The sequence below is a fragment of the Sebastes umbrosus genome, chromosome 1 (assembly GCF_015220745.1).
Source record: "Sebastes umbrosus isolate fSebUmb1 chromosome 1, fSebUmb1.pri, whole genome shotgun sequence".
In the NCBI taxonomy this organism is placed as follows: Eukaryota; Metazoa; Chordata; class Actinopteri; order Perciformes; family Sebastidae; genus Sebastes; species Sebastes umbrosus.
In genome coordinates this window covers 31,670,445-31,685,980 of record NC_051269.1, presented here as the reverse complement: position 1 = coordinate 31,685,980, position 15,536 = coordinate 31,670,445, and the positions used below count along the sequence as shown (strand labels likewise).

The window sequence follows — 15,536 nt, the reverse complement described above, 5'->3', positions numbered from 1 at the left end:
GATTTTCTCATATAAAAATAATTTCTTTCTTGTTTTAAAATATGCATCTTGCATTTTTTTAGAGCACAATTGATGGAAAGCAATCTCAGCTAAAAATACCTGCACCATTGCACTACTTTTTTGTAATGTGATGTTGAAACAAGTGCAAACTGTGCATGTCCTCTTCGAGTGAAGTCTTTGTAAGACAATAGGAAACAATCAGCAGCTTTTTAAGGGTCAAAGTGGAAGATACCTTGACTGTTTAGTTTGCGCTTTGAATGCATCATGTGGTGACTGAGCTGGTTTTGTGTCCAGTCATATAATGAGTCACACTGCCTAAAGTCACAGCTTCAGTTTCAGTGCGAAAAATTCAGCCAAACACATTTGTGTGGAAGAGTGACCTTTTTTCTTTAAAACAGCAGAACGATACCGAACATAAATACAAGTCAGTCAGTGTAGACCGTGTGTCTCTGGGGGGAGGTTTAGTGTCACATTGTTGAAACTGAGTAGAGTTCAGATATGTATTGTTGCTGCAGCCTGGTCTACGCTGTATTTTCAGTGTAAAAATATACCGCAGGTGTTTCTTTTCTGTTTAGATGAGAAGTGACTTCCTGATCATTTCCTTTCTCTCAGGGGAGCTGACTTGCTGTAAACGTGTGTGTGTGTGCGGGAGAGAGAGAGAGAGAGTGTATGCAGATTATTTGAGTCCCCACCACCACTAACACCACAGTCTTTCTGCTCCAGTGTTTGATTTCCTTTGAAAACACACAGACATTCTTCTGGTAATACATACTGTTCTGCTGCAACAGGTATTTCCTGTTGCACGTTTAACATTTTTTTTAATTACAGTAAAAAAAAAAAAAAGCATCCGGCGCCTTCAACTTAAACACTGACATATTGTTGAACCAGCTGAAAGTTGGGACAGGTTCAAATATTTCAGAGATTAAGTTCTGTCTAACATGACGTGTCATGGCTTTCTTGAGTTACCTGGCAAGGTAGGATTCCAGTGACGCAAGAAGCTTTTATTGCACGCATCATTTTCACAAGAAGCTTCAATCATGCGTCAGAGTTTAAGTTTTCACATAATATTTTAGTTTTTCTCTGTTACACACATACAGAAATACATGACAACACATGCCTCGTACAAATAGCGTTGTTATTATGAACTCTGTATTTGGTTATCAAGCAGGACAACAGAACTGAAAAACCACTTGGCTTAAACTGCACATTATTATCTTGTACTGTAAATAGTCCTGGTCTTATTAACTCCTCACGTGTTTTTTTTCATGTCATACTGTGCGTAAGTCTCACTTGACCTGCAGTAATAAGAGCGTGGGAGTGTTTTCTTCTTAAGAGGAATTCTGTCAACCCGAAACGCCTCCACAGACATGATTACCTCTCTCTCTGAGTCAGTGTTGCTGTTGGGAATGAGGGCTAAATAACGCTGCCTGGGTCCGCACAGCTTACTGTGTGGCTCCTGCAGGAGGGAAGTTCAGTGGGACTTGTATGGAGGTTTGTTTTGAGCTGTTTTTTTGAGCCGCAAAGTTAGATCTGATGATGTTGTCTGTGTTGTGGGCTTCATTTAAGCTCATGCACCTTTTGTGCTGGAGCTATTTTTAATTCTAATAGTAGACACTGAAGACCAAGCCGTCAAAACGCAGCGCTTAACTCTAGAAATACCATCTACTTGACTTATCTTTATCTGCTATTTTGGCATTATGATTTATCTTTTGTGTGCCTTATCACTGTAGTTGGTTTGATAATGTTATCTTCTGTTTGTTAACTCCCTGGATAACTCCCCAATCAAGTGAATAATTGTAATGCAAGTGTGTTTTTCTGAGATACTTTGATGTGAGAGGTAGTGTGTTACAGTGTTGTTATTCAGCAGAGTTATGCCAGTAAAGAAAAGTCCACTTACAGGAAATATGTGAGTAATGTTGAGTAATATTTTGGGTTGGAGTCACTCAGGCATACGGGTTCAGTAAATTTCCACGTCCTTCCCTCCCTCCCTCCCACTGTCCCTCTACCCCAGAGGGAGCAAGGTGTCTCCTTCCATACTGTATCTGTCTGAGCTTTTGTATCGGTACCGAAACATTCCTCACCACGTTTGTGGGTTTCGGGTGTCAGTCGCATTGACACGTCAAAAAACAGTATCAAGTTTATCTGTGAGCTTGCATATGTTTTTGTCTTGTTGTTATAGTGCATCACAAAAGTCCAGAAAATCCTAAGGCTGATGTTTCCAGTTATTGTTAGCCTTCCTGTTTGTGTTATGTTTCATAGGTCATACCGTCAGGCCCATATTATGCCATGTATGCTACAGTTAAAGGGGACCTATTATGCTTTTTTGCTTTTATTATGCACCTGAAAATAAGCCTAGTAGGTCCTCTTTAAAACATTTGAGATGAAAAGTAAGGTTGTTCTAGTCTAACTTATTTACAGTGGCCTTTGGATTGCATAAATGGATCAAAAACTTTTCGCACTCCCCTACACCTATAAAAAGACATCTGCCTTTCGTTAGGACACCGAAGCTTGGTTCAATTGTCTCACTCATGCTAAACTTAGCTTTTTATTTCTTTCATTTTAGTAAAACATGGAAGGGAGATGACAGATTGATGTACCTGACCCAAATGCCTTGACCACACAATGTTCAAATCCAACTCCCCACCCTGTTTCCTTCATTCTTTCTTTCTTTAGTGCCCCCTCCAACCCCAACACACACAAACATCCCTCTCTTTTGCTTTCCTGAATGCAGTGTTGGACAATGGCCAGTTCACTTGAGGCAGGAAGACTTGAATGAAATGAAATGTGACTGGTGAATGTGCAGAGTTCAAGTACAAGTACACATCTGGGCATACACTTATGCCAAATAAACTGAGTGCACTCTTGATCATGTTTATGTAAAGAACAAGCAGTAAATGGCACTCGGATTGTTCTTGGACTTTTTCTGTGACTATCTGTTAAAAACATGCTTCCCTTTGTGTTATCACATCTAAGATATTTGTACTACTTTTGATCCTCTTAATCTACAATGATGATATATCTTTAACCAGCATGCAGGACTTTAAAAAATAGTCACATATGAATACAGATACTCCAAAGAGACAAACAATACTCACCCCCTACATTGACACCCATAAGCATAGATAGTGATACTCTTCAACAAATTGATGTACTGTTTTCTCCCTCTCTCTCCTTCTGTAGTGGATGTGATCATCAGCAATCAGGCTTCATTATCCATACATGGGGAGCAGCCCATGGACCTAAGTGTGACCCAGAGGTTGTTACATCCCGGCCTAGATTCGGCCATGCTGGCCCCCCGCCCTCCCTTCTTCCTTGGACCTCAGCATTGCTCTCAGTTCTCCCCGCAGCACTTGCAGGTAAGGACCATCTTGTGTGTCAGTGTAGTTGGACGATGACAACGGAAAGCTTTAGCAGCACCAAGAATAACCAGCAGCAGTGTGAAAACATTGGCTAAATCTACAATTTATGTTGTTTTTTTACTTTTTTGCCAGTTTAAATAATCACAAATAAGCACCTTAATATTTCAGCATTCACTACAGAAACAGGAACTTAATATGACTGAGTATTCTCATGAAAGTTTGACCTTCGTCAATTCTTGCCACATCTGGCAACGTTCATCACCACATCAGCATTTCATTTGGATGAGGGTGAGATGCAGATGGACCAGCTGCTTTTGCCACAGGTCTTTACACAGGTTGATGATTGTTCAGCAGAAATAAGCAAGAACAGGGTGTGAGGTATGGGGGGGATTTCCCAAAAGCGCTGCAACGTGAGAACAGTCTATAGTGAAAACAACAATAAAATCATAAATGTCAATGCTCGCAGTTGTGTGACAATAGAGATGACACCGCGTCTTCGCTGAACATTCTGCTGCTCATATCAGTAATTGGACCAGGGGTTGCCTTCTTCCCTGACCAGAGATTTGCAGAGATGCGGCTAAAAGAGGGGCAAGAAGCTGCAGATGACCACTCGACAGGAAATCAGAAAAAGAAGACAGAAGTCTGTCATCAAAGCAGACTGTTTTCTTAGTCTGACAAGTAGATTGTAGCCTGGACAGTAGCCTATTTATTTTTATGTTAACACGTATGTATGTATTGCACACGCCTGGCCGAGTGGCGCTATCCATGGCACTGGAAGGGGGATTTGATTCTGGCATGTTAAATTAGCATTTAACCATTTTTTTTTTGTCCGCATGAGGAAAGGACAAGGCAAGAGAGTGAAAATATTGCGCTATTTGATAAATTAAATTTTAAAAATGGATTAAAACCTTCCTGCATATACAGTGGTTAAGTTCAAGTTCTGAAATAGTTTTATTAAAGTTTACAATAATGCTATAAATGTTACTTTAACAGCTGCAAGAGCTGCAGCTGCACTGTTGTTCATCATTTATTTTCATGAACAAAAGCATTTAAAAAACATCCCCCCACCCCCTGTTTTTTTCACAAATTGCACCCTGAGTAAGAAGCAGCTCAGGTTTCTGTAAACAGACCACATTGTCAGCATTAGATTCTGATCAGTGCTGATCAAGGATCAGCTGGTTGGTGCTGCACCTCTGGTGTTATATTTCTTTTGTGTAACATGAAGTCTTATTTAATGTGCAAATCTAGAGGCAATATTCAGTTACATAGAAATATTGGGGGGGGGTTGTCAGAAAATGTGGTGATAGCAATGTTTATCTCTTTTTGTGGAAATCTCACATGCACAGTGTTGATATCTCTTCATTTTTCTTCTTCTCAGTATAACATTGAACAAAGGCAAAGAGAGATGGAGCAGGAGAAAAGAGAAGGGCTGCAACAGCTGACACGAAAGAGCAAAAATGAGCAGAGTGAGTATCACGTGTTATTTTTTTCTCCTTACTGTAAAGTGCTTTCGTAGGTTCTCTGAAGGACCGGTTGGCTGTTGACGTGCTCTTCATCTGAGTCATAGCGCACTGTATGTTTCAATGAGAAAAACGGGGATTTCCAACATTGCTGTGATGTATTCTCAGATTCCAAGGAAATTTGTACTCATATCAAACAAACACACTTGTTTCAGGAAACACTTTGAGCTGTTTTTAGTTTTTACCATGCAGAGGAAATGAAGAGAGCTCAGAGGAAAGTGACAAATATCCTGGATTTTACTTCAGAAGTCTCCTGACTTCTTTTTGATACTACAGAAGTTATTTGTGAAGAAAAACTATTCACATTTTAAAACATTTTCTCATTATTTTATATTATCGACCCCACTGTTGGCTGTTTAGTCTACCTATTATATGTCTCCACAAGATCCCAATCACTGTCTTTTTTTTACTATTAGGTGCTGTAGCCAGTCCTCTGGTAAGGCAGAAACTTCGGGAACACATAATTATGAAGAGCCAGCCCACCCATGACAGGGTCACTCCCAACCACAGCAGTCCTACACCAGGATACAGGTGAGAGAGACAAACGGACAAACAAAGTACAAAGTAGACAGTGTGAACTGCAAACACTGCATAGTTTTCACAACAAATATGACTGTGGCACTTTATTGTTGTAAGAAAGGTCTTTTCCTCTTCTGGTTTTTATAAAAGTAAGAAAATAATGTTAAAATAACAAGATTTCTTTTTAATTGAACAAATCTCTTCATACCCGTTCATGAGTGAAACAGTCTATCCAATATGATTTTGGTTCCCTAGGCTCCCGGACATGTCCCCAAAGTCTTCAGCCTGTGAGGAGCGTAAAGACCTTGCCCTGCGCAGAACAGGTGAGACACCTCAGGTTGTTTGTGTCTGCGATGAGGGTTTCCCACCCTGAGGTTAAAGTCGTGAAGGTCACTGGTGATTTTCCCTTTCAGGTCTGTTCTGTTGCGGTGCGCTCTGTGTAATTTGAGTTAGACTCAAAGTCATCCGACTGCATAGCTTCAGTGGGATATTTTGTTTCGGTGCGATACTTTTCAGTGTCTCAGCAAACTGTCATTACGTTACATATTCTGGATTAGAGAATGTGAGGTAGAGAATGAACGTACACAGGAGTGTCCTTTCCAGTGAGACGGAGGAAACTCATTAAGCACCAGGCCTGCAGGGTCAGAGAGAGAGACCAAACAGTCATAAAAACAACAACGAGACACAAAGACCAAAGCAGTTACATAACTTTAAAGAAGGTATTTGTAAAATGAACCGTGTGAGAGTCCAGAGCAGGTCTCCCTCACCGTGTGAATGAGAGTGGGAGTGGTTTCGTCTTCCTGTACATCTCCGCGAGTACACAGACATTATTTATTTGCATTGCCCTAGAACCCTTAGATGCCAGCACACACACACACCCTCCAGTGCTGTTTTTGGCACGGCGACAACACAAAGCTGCCTTTTATCTGCTCTGAGCTAGCCACTGATTGATTGTTTTGTTTGGGCTTATTGGAGCCTGACCAATGTAAACATGGGACTTTTTATGCTATTGACCAGGGTTGAGGTATTTGCGTGGTTCAGCTATGTTGCTTCAACTTTTGTTATGGAAATTGAGTGCATCCTTCTGGTATGTGCATCACTGACTGAGAGCATTCTTGCTGATGTAGAAGATGTATTACATCAGTCAGTTTATGATTCAGTTTTGTGAGTTTGAAAGGTGTCTTTTAAAGCTTCAGTAGGCAGAATGTTTTTGGCATCATTGGGCAAAAACTCCATAATAACCTTTCAGCATATTGTAATTCAAGTGTTCTGAGAGACTTCTGCACCTCCTCATGGCTCTGTTTTCAGGATTTAAAGAATCTAGCCTGTGACGGGAGACTTTGGCCAATCACGGGTTATTTCAGAGAGAGCGTTCCTACTGAGCGTTCCTATTGGCTGTGCTCCGGCTGGTGGGCGGTGCTTAGTATTTCCTCAACAGATCTCAACATGGCTGCTGAGTCACCAACTTTGTTTGTTTTACAGCTAAACAGTACACTACAAGATGTTTCTGAAAACATTTGAGGCGAGAAATAGGCATCACAGTAACAGAATATTGATTCATATTTGATCAGCGCTGCCTAGTTTGGCAATATGATCAGAGTTTGCGAGTGATTGACAGCTGCTCAGAGACGGCAAGGCTCTGATTGGTTGTTTTCCTCCGGGCTGTGAAATCTTGCAGATGCCATTAGGAGCACCGGAGGAAACAGAGGCACATGATTGTTTTCAGATTACTTGTCTCATGCACTACTGTCAGGATATAGTAACCGTTTTATAAACATGACTTTTTGTAATCATATTTGCTCCGTTTCTACCCACTGGTGCTTTAATGAGACCATGTCTGTGTGTGTGCTTCTTCACGTATTCATTTGTGTATATTTGTGTGTGTGTGTGTGTAGTCTCTGAGCCCACTCTGAAGTGGAAGATAAAGAAGTTCATCAGCACAAGGCCAAACCCGCTGCGGCGTAAGATCAGCGCCCCTCCCGCTGTCAAGCACAGGACTGAAACTCTGGGTAAAGTATCTGCATTTAGCTGGAACACTCTCATGACCTTCTGTTTTATTTGCACCGCTCTTTTAGCTATTTCAAGTTAATGCTGCTTTGATATGCCATTTCTATATCTGTTACTTTGTGTATTTATGTAATTTCAACACATACTGTACTGACACAGTTTCATTAATTTTCCAATTGGATATGTGCATCTTTTGGTGCTGTATGAACACATCTGTTCTGACTGTGTTGGCTGTCATGACGTGATGTCTCAATTGTGTCACCCAGACTCGTCCCCCAGCAGCAGCAGCACCCCAGCATCAGGGTGCAGCTCACCCAACGACAGCCTCCATTCGGAAAACGGGCACCTCCCAGTGGCTCATGAGGTGAGCCCTGCTTCTATATTTACATTATACCTAAACACTTTCTTTACCAGATTTGAATCACTAGATAATTCTGATAAGTGCACTGAAATACTTAAAACTATTATACCAACTACCTCAGACAGAATTGTCATCACTGTCGAAGATGTTAGGAAAAGTTTTCGGTGTACAAATTCCAAGAAAGCTGCTGGACCGGATGAATGCAGCGCTTTCCTTCTGAAGAACTTTGCAACCGAGCTGGCACCAGTGTGGCAACCAGTCTTTCAGGCTTCTGTAGACACGCACACTGTACCTCTGTCATGGAAAACTGCGCACATAAAACCTTTACCCAAAATACCATGTCCTAAAGAACACAAGGATTTTAGACCAATAGCCCTTACCTCAGTGATTATGAAATCTCTAGAAAGAATTCTGCTCCAATATCTTGTCAGTACAACAAAAGACAAACTTGATCCATATCAATTTGCATATAAGTAGGGTTGTGGTACAGAAGACGCTGTTGCCACTCTGGTTCATATTATTACAAAACATTTAGACAAACCAAAAACCTATGCAAGAGCCCTTTTTCTAGACTTTTCATCAGCCTTCAATACAATACAGACAGACATATTGGTGTCAAAAATGGTCCAGCGGGAACTGAATCCCTATTTGATACACTGGTATGCCTCCTTTCTCACTAACAGAGTTCAAATTGTAAAAATAAATAAAACCCTTTCCACTGCCATCACGACCAACGTCGGGGCCCCTCAGGGTTGCGTGAGTTCAGCTATGCTTTTCACCTTTTACACCGATGACTGTCGTACAAATACACCAAATCAATACATCCTAAAGTATTCTGATGATACGGCTATAATATCCCTGTTAAGTCACTCGGACAACCCTGAGCTGTACCAACATGGCGTGAACAAAATGGTCGAGTGGAGTGACAGTAATGCTCTTCAGATTAACACAAAGAAAACGGAAGAAATTGTATTTGGTTCACCATCTGATTCTCATAAAGTTCCTATTGTTATTCATAACGAAAAAATCCTGCAGGTATTTTCATATAAATATTTGGGAGTAATGATTGATCATCTGTTATCTTGGAAAGACCACATTGAATTTGTCTGTAAAAAGACAAAACAAAGAATTTACTTTCTCCGCCGCCTCAGGTCTTTTGGGGCGAGTAAACAAATTCTTCTATTGTTTTTTACTTCTGTGATTATGAGTGTTCTACAGTATTGTTATACTATATGGTACAAGAATTTGTCATCTACTTTAAAGTCAAAACTGCTCCAACAAATGAAAATCTGCTCAAAGATTGTTGGTCAACCCCTTGAGAAACTCTATGAATCAGCCTATCATAATAACATCTTAAGGCTAGCTAACAACATCGTCTCTAACCCCAATCATGTTTTGAACAGTGAATACCAACTGTTACCATCGAATCGGAGATACAGGGTTCCACGATTTAATAAGGTTAGACTGAAGCACTCTTTTTTGCATCAGTCAATCCTTAAACTTAATATGGAGCCTAATCCCAGATCAAATGTGCGTTAAAGGGCCCTGAATATTGTCTTCTGTGATTGTAATGTTTAAATGTTTGTATCCTTGTTTATTGTCTTTGTCCTTTCTGTGATGTTGCAAACGGAGCTGCTGTTATGCAAAACAAATTTCAGACCTGTCTGACAATAAAGTATAAAGTATAAAGTAAGTACATTATAGCAATTTAGCAGACTTTCTTATACACATTAGCATCTGATGAGTGATTAGGGATCAGTGTCCTGTTTTATATTAGGGCTGTCTATCGTTTCAAATATTTAATCGTGTTTAATCACACAATTGTCCATAGTTAATTGCGATTAATCGCAAATTAATCACACATTTTGTAACTGTTCAAAATGTACCTTAAAGGGAGATTTGTCAAGTATTTTATACTCAGTGGGCAAATATGCTTACTCTATGCAAATGTATGTATATATTTATTATTAGAAATCAATTAACAACACAAAACAATGACAAATATTGTCCAGAAACCCTCACAGGTTCTGCATTTAGCATTAAAAATATACTCAAATCATAACATGGCAAACTGCAGCCCAACAGGCAACAACAGCTGTCAGTGTGTCAGTGTGCTGACTTGACTATGACTTGCCTCAAACTGCATGCGATTATCATAAAGTGGGCATGTCTGTAAAGGGGAGACTCGTAGGTACCCATAGAACCCATTTTCATTCACATGTCTTGAGGTCAGAGGTCAAGGAAACCCTTTTGAAAATGGCCATGGCTGTTTTTCCTCGCCAAAATTTAATGCAAGTTTGGAGCGTTTTATAAGCCTCCTTCGCGACAAGCTAGCATGACATGGCTGGTATCAGCGGATTCGAATTTCATTAATGCGTTAAACAAATTAGTGGCATTAAAACAAATTGTATCATTATTGCTTTAACTTTGACGGCCCTAATTGATGTAGATCCATTTTCTATCTACTATACCTACCATAATTTACTGGGTTACAACAGTAGAGTGGATTCATCAGTTTTTAACACACAAGTCTTGTATAATAGCTATTTTAATAAAATCAGACAGATGTTTTTGTGTTGGATGATGTAATCATTATCAGTATAGATAATCTCCTTAATGAATATTTATGTCTCATTCAGGCACAGAGGCTGCTGGCCCATTTCAGCTTGCCCTCCAACCCCACTGCCATGCCCAACATCACTGCTGGACTTCCTGCACAGGTGAGCAACGATACCCTCCGGGGCTCCCTTCAGAATCAATATGTAAATTGTTGACGTTTTAGTTCACAACCGAAAACTTGACAGATCACATGGATGCACACTCACGCTATGAATTTATGTGTATCTAAGACTGAGTGTCTAAAATAGTGCCTGCACACTTGAACACTTATAGAAACATGTGGTGTATTCAGGCTTTCACTTCCCTCTTGATCTCTGTGGTGCTTTCATATCTTCAATCAGTCATGTGGTAGTTTACTCACTTGATGACAATTTTAACATGTCTGTATCTATACATTGCAAACCGCCCATTAGGCCCTCGCCTTAAGCACTAACCCTCCATTTTGTTCATTTGTGGTAAGCTGCAACCACGACGAGGGCTCTAATTCCTAGTCATATCTCCGGCGTTTCTTACCATCATGTCTCCTCTCCTCACCCCTCTCCCCAGGCTGACCTGCGACTAGCCAGGCCGTTGGCAATATCTGCTCTGCATCAGGTCTACCTGCCTCTGGATGGAAGCAGCTCATCCCTGGGTCAGCACCTGCAGCCTGTGCTTATACTGGAACCACACACCGGACTGGTGCACACCCAGCTTGTCTCTCGTGAGTTGTGTAACTGAGAATGTGTTGTACAGCAGAAACTGAAATATCTCAATTTGCACATATACAGAAGACCTGCATTTGCAAGCGGAAGTGAAAACACATGCCACCTTCAATTGAAGATCTGACCTTTCTGCAGGCAATGCATAGTGGGATTTGTTAGAGAGGACACAGGTAGCTGGATGGCTCCCCTACTTTTTGCCAGCCAAGAAAATTCTGAACAATCAACAGTATGCATACCAACAGCTTATGTCACTTTGGGGTTATTTTGAAATCTACCATGAAAGATGACTCCTTGGAGTTAATGCAAGTCATCCTACGGCGGGGACACACTGCCCGCATGAGCAGTGCGTGACGGCAGCCTCGCTGAACTGCTGCGTGTCTCACGCGTGTGGCATCCACGCTGGCAGCATTTCTGCTGCTGCTGCTTGGCTGCTGCTGGGCTGCTGCTGCCAGTCCTTTCTTTCTTGAGTTTGCCTTTCATAATGGCCATTTCATTTCATTATAAATGTCATATAAATTTATTTTAGACAGAAAAAGGTTAAGTGTCATGTGCTCATTTGTAAATAATAGTAATAATCCACAATTAAAACCCGGTACTTTATTCATTCATGAAACCCTGCAAGTCACTGCATTTCCTACAACACTGTCCTGCAAATATTTCAGAATGAAAGCCTCGTGTTAACAAATGAAGGAATTCTGTCCACAAAAAAAAAAACGCTTGAAGGCTTTTCTTTGGAAATTAAAGCAGGAAGTGTTGATTTCTTTTTTTTTTGGCACACTCTTTACTCTAAAGCGATGTACAAATGAGGTACTATCCAAGCCACAGTAGATTAAATTGATAGCTTCTAATAAGGCAGATGTCATGAGCACCTTACCTACGGAGGGTAGAGTGAAAAACATCAAATCCCCGTACCTTGCTGTTGATGATTTAAATCAACGCAGCCTTTGGGTGATTTTGAATACGACAACTGACATGTTCACGTTCTGTTCGCCATTCCTAAATCCCAGAAACTGTTCAGTTGAGGAGGGGTGCTCTCCGCCATTAACACTGTGTTTGACCACCTGAGCCTCATAGACCTAGTGACAGTTCACGGGAGGCTGCTTTTAAGAGAGCTCGTCTTTCAAGGTGCTAATTGGGACACACCTCTGCCCACAGAGAAACTCGTAGTATGGCAGAGATGGCAGGACACACTGCAGGAACTCAGTAGGCTAAATGTTCCTCGCTGTTACACTTCAGGATTTAAAAGGCAGCAAACATTGAGCTTTATTTCTTTTTAGGATCAATTAAGGCAATATCTGCTCTCGAGTACCTCAAAGCAACTATTGCAGAGGGTCCTATCAAGGTCAGTTTGGTCCTTGGCACCGCCAAACTGGCACCTTTGACACATTACACAAGGTGCTATCCATGCAAGTGGTTCATGATTAGAGGGTGCAAAGAGAGTGATCGTTAGCCTTATCTATAAATGTGTGATGTGTAGGAAACTAGGTGGCAAAGTAACATCATTGGAAGAGAGTACAAGTGTTAGCAAACACATTCTGGCAAAGGTGGCACAGAGAATATTTGAGGGCTCTTCAAAGCAGCCAAATCTTAAAGAAGGCAACGTGTTGTTGATAAAAGATATACAAGCTAGAAGATGTGTGTGGTTGATGGGAAGGATAATTAAGGCTTTTTCAAACTAGGATGGTTTAGTAAGGGAAGGTGAAATCCCACCAACCCACTTACGTCGGACCTGTTTCCTGACGTCAACGGTAGTTTTAGGTACACAGGAACTGGTGGGTGAGACTATTGTGAAGTATACGCTTTTGTTTTGTTGTCCGTAATCAGGAAGTTATATAATTTGTGCTGGAAGTTTTTCACCTTGTTTGTTTGTCGCACATGTTTTGAGTTTGGTAAATCTATAGCCATTCTTCCTCAGTTCTCTTCTTGTACCAATGGCAGTGAGTAGATTTTGTTTATAAAAACATGTTGATTGATATTTGATGTATATATTAAAAGAAACTGTATTATTTCAGTACTATATTTTAATTTGTGGTGGTATGTTCAATTGCTTACCTGTACCTGTAAGAGAAGCATTTCCAAATGTATGTACTTATTTTTCTATTCTCTCTTCACTGTTTCCTTCATTGAAGTTCTACCAGTCACAACAAAAAGCCTGTATACTAAACAATAACAACACTCATAATTGACCTTTTTCCAGAGCAGACACTTTTACGTGTTTTTGCAGGAAAAGTGCAGGCGTATCTAATAAAATAACGACTGCATACTCTTTTAGGCGTGCAGGTTCAGGGTCCTGGTGTTAAGTAACACCTGCGCTCTTCCTGCTGAAATAAGTCAAAACGTCTGCTGTAAAAATGGCCTATTCATTTTAAATCAGAGTCTGTAGGTACATTGATGTCTTCTGTGTTGTGCTACAGGTCTTTTGCCTGAATGTTATAATATAAAAAGCACAAGGACGCCCTCTACTTGGCACTTGACAGTGATGCAGTTTCTCAAACAATACAGAAATATGCTCAAACAACATTATCATCAATGCACATTTTATTTTTGTATTATTATTTTGAACATGAAATACAGTTATAGTATATTTTACTCTGCACTTTACTTTCAATTTCTGAGCCAGATATGAATAATTGATCCAGATTATTATAATGTCACAATTATATCAGCTGTGCTCTTTTTTCTTTCTCCTACACCCTGTCATTCTCTTTCGATTTTACTTTACTCCTCTCCATTTTAAGTTATTTCTTTCTGCCCGTTTTTGTCATGTTTATCTCCATCCATTGTGCTTATTTATTTTTTCCTCCTCCACATGTACCCGTACCCCTCTACCCCCTCTTGTTCCATCTGCTCCCATCTTTTAACCTGTTCCTCTCTCTCCTCCTCTCTGCAGTTCATGGTTTGAGCTCCATTCCTCTGCAGCAGCAGCAGCCTCACCTGTCGTCCCCCACCAGAAGGGAAGGTGTAGTTACCTTGTCTTCCCACAGACCGCTGGAGCGAACACGCTCCGAGCCTCCGCCCTACAGCCACTCAAACATTTCTCTGCATGCCAACCGTCACTCACACATCCAGCACCAGCTGATCCAGCAATACCACAAGAGCGGGCTGGAGAGGTTCAAGCAGAACGCACACCTGAGCAAGGTGAGAGGGGGGCAGCGTGAAAGCAAGCATGTTGCATACAAATAAACAAACTAATACTGACAGTGATAGATATTTATGAGGTTTATTCTGTGGAGTCTTTATATACATATATGTTTGACTAAATATAAAAAATAACTTATTATCAGGCATAAACAAATTCATGTTAAAGAAAGCATTAGCAACATTAAAGGCACAATGAGAAGGATTTTCCTAAAAAACAATGTATAGACTCCTACAAAAGTAATCCCTCTCAATCATCACTTAAGACCCACTAGGAGTTTGTGTTTGTGGTGGTTTCTGTATCTGCAGATATTGCCCTATGTCTTTTCTTTTTTCTTTTGCTGTGTTCAGGACATTTCTGGGCGTCATCCTCTATAAAAATTGTAAGCATGCGTCCAAGACGAAGCTACGAAAATGCATCCAAAAAAATGCAAATATAGCGAGGCAAAACGTCACGCAGACGATGCTCGTTCTAAAATGAGAGTGAATCTTGGGTTGGCTTTCACCCGCTGGCGAGCACCGTAACCCTCGTTGAGCCAGGGAGGAGAGGCCAACAACTTTGAATGTTGTGTTTCCAAACCGCAACTGACAAATCCTACTTCTGCTTTTAAGACTTGATAACAGTGTAAAACCTGTACCTTATATTAGCTGACAAGCAAGTCCATTGAGAATCCTCGTCTGACACAGATCCCATCGGAGGACATGGACCTGGAGGAGATTGGATCAGGATCAGGTTCGGGGCCCGGGTCCGTGTGCGATTCAGAACCGGGCTCTGTGTGTGAGGACGGCTACCGCAGGAGACAGAGCACTGCCAGCACGGACTCAGTTTACGGAACGGAGTCCAATACCTCCTCACGGGACAGCTTGATCGAGATCTCACATTCACTCAATCAGGTACTGATATAACACTCACACACATGCAGAGCTTTCCAGGGGGAGGATTTTTTGCTTTTCCTTAAAAGAAAAGTTTTAAACTATTTATTTTTTTCTTTGACTAATGACAAAGTAAAAATTAAATAGTTTAAAATGTGCATCCCTAGTGCTTATGTACATGAATTCACTTGATTGAAGTATGTTTTTGACATTAGAGGGCGCTGTAGCTTTATTTATAGAAGATGAAAAGAGGGAGGGTTCCAGTATTGGGAAAGCATGCTTGGCAATGCTGTATTCTCTTTATCAATTGCTTGTTTTAGACAAGCAGTATTAAATTGACCAAATAATGAGTAGTTGCGAAGTACTGGAGAGAAGCATTCAACTTATGAGTATGTGGAAGTTTACTCCAGTTAGTCTTTGCCAGGCGCTGCTGCTGTTA

General features: G+C 40.8%; 1 protein-coding gene across 3 annotated transcripts in view; it reads left to right on the top strand.

Moving 5' to 3' along the window:
• The window catches only part of LOC119484712 (histone deacetylase 7-like), a 55,231-nt gene that overhangs the window by 20,797 nt on the left and 18,898 nt on the right, over positions 1–15,536 (top strand). For 2 of the 3 annotated variants that reach the window (XM_037763759.1, XM_037763749.1), the window contains exons 2-11: positions 3,181–3,356; positions 4,738–4,825; positions 5,296–5,410; positions 5,654–5,721; positions 7,294–7,407; positions 7,672–7,769; positions 10,406–10,486; positions 10,932–11,085; positions 13,977–14,224; positions 14,912–15,118. In XM_037763759.1, coding sequence (XP_037619687.1) covers positions 3,181–3,356; positions 4,738–4,825; positions 5,296–5,410; positions 5,654–5,721; positions 7,294–7,407; positions 7,672–7,769; positions 10,406–10,486; positions 10,932–11,085; positions 13,977–14,224; positions 14,912–15,118 — 1,349 coding nt within the window. Of the gene's footprint in view, positions 1–1,368; positions 1,492–3,180; positions 3,357–4,737; positions 4,826–5,295; positions 5,411–5,653; positions 5,722–7,293; positions 7,408–7,671; positions 7,770–10,405; positions 10,487–10,931; positions 11,086–13,976; positions 14,225–14,911; positions 15,119–15,536 lie in introns of those variants that run through there. The other variant, XM_037763767.1, reaches the window with a different exon arrangement.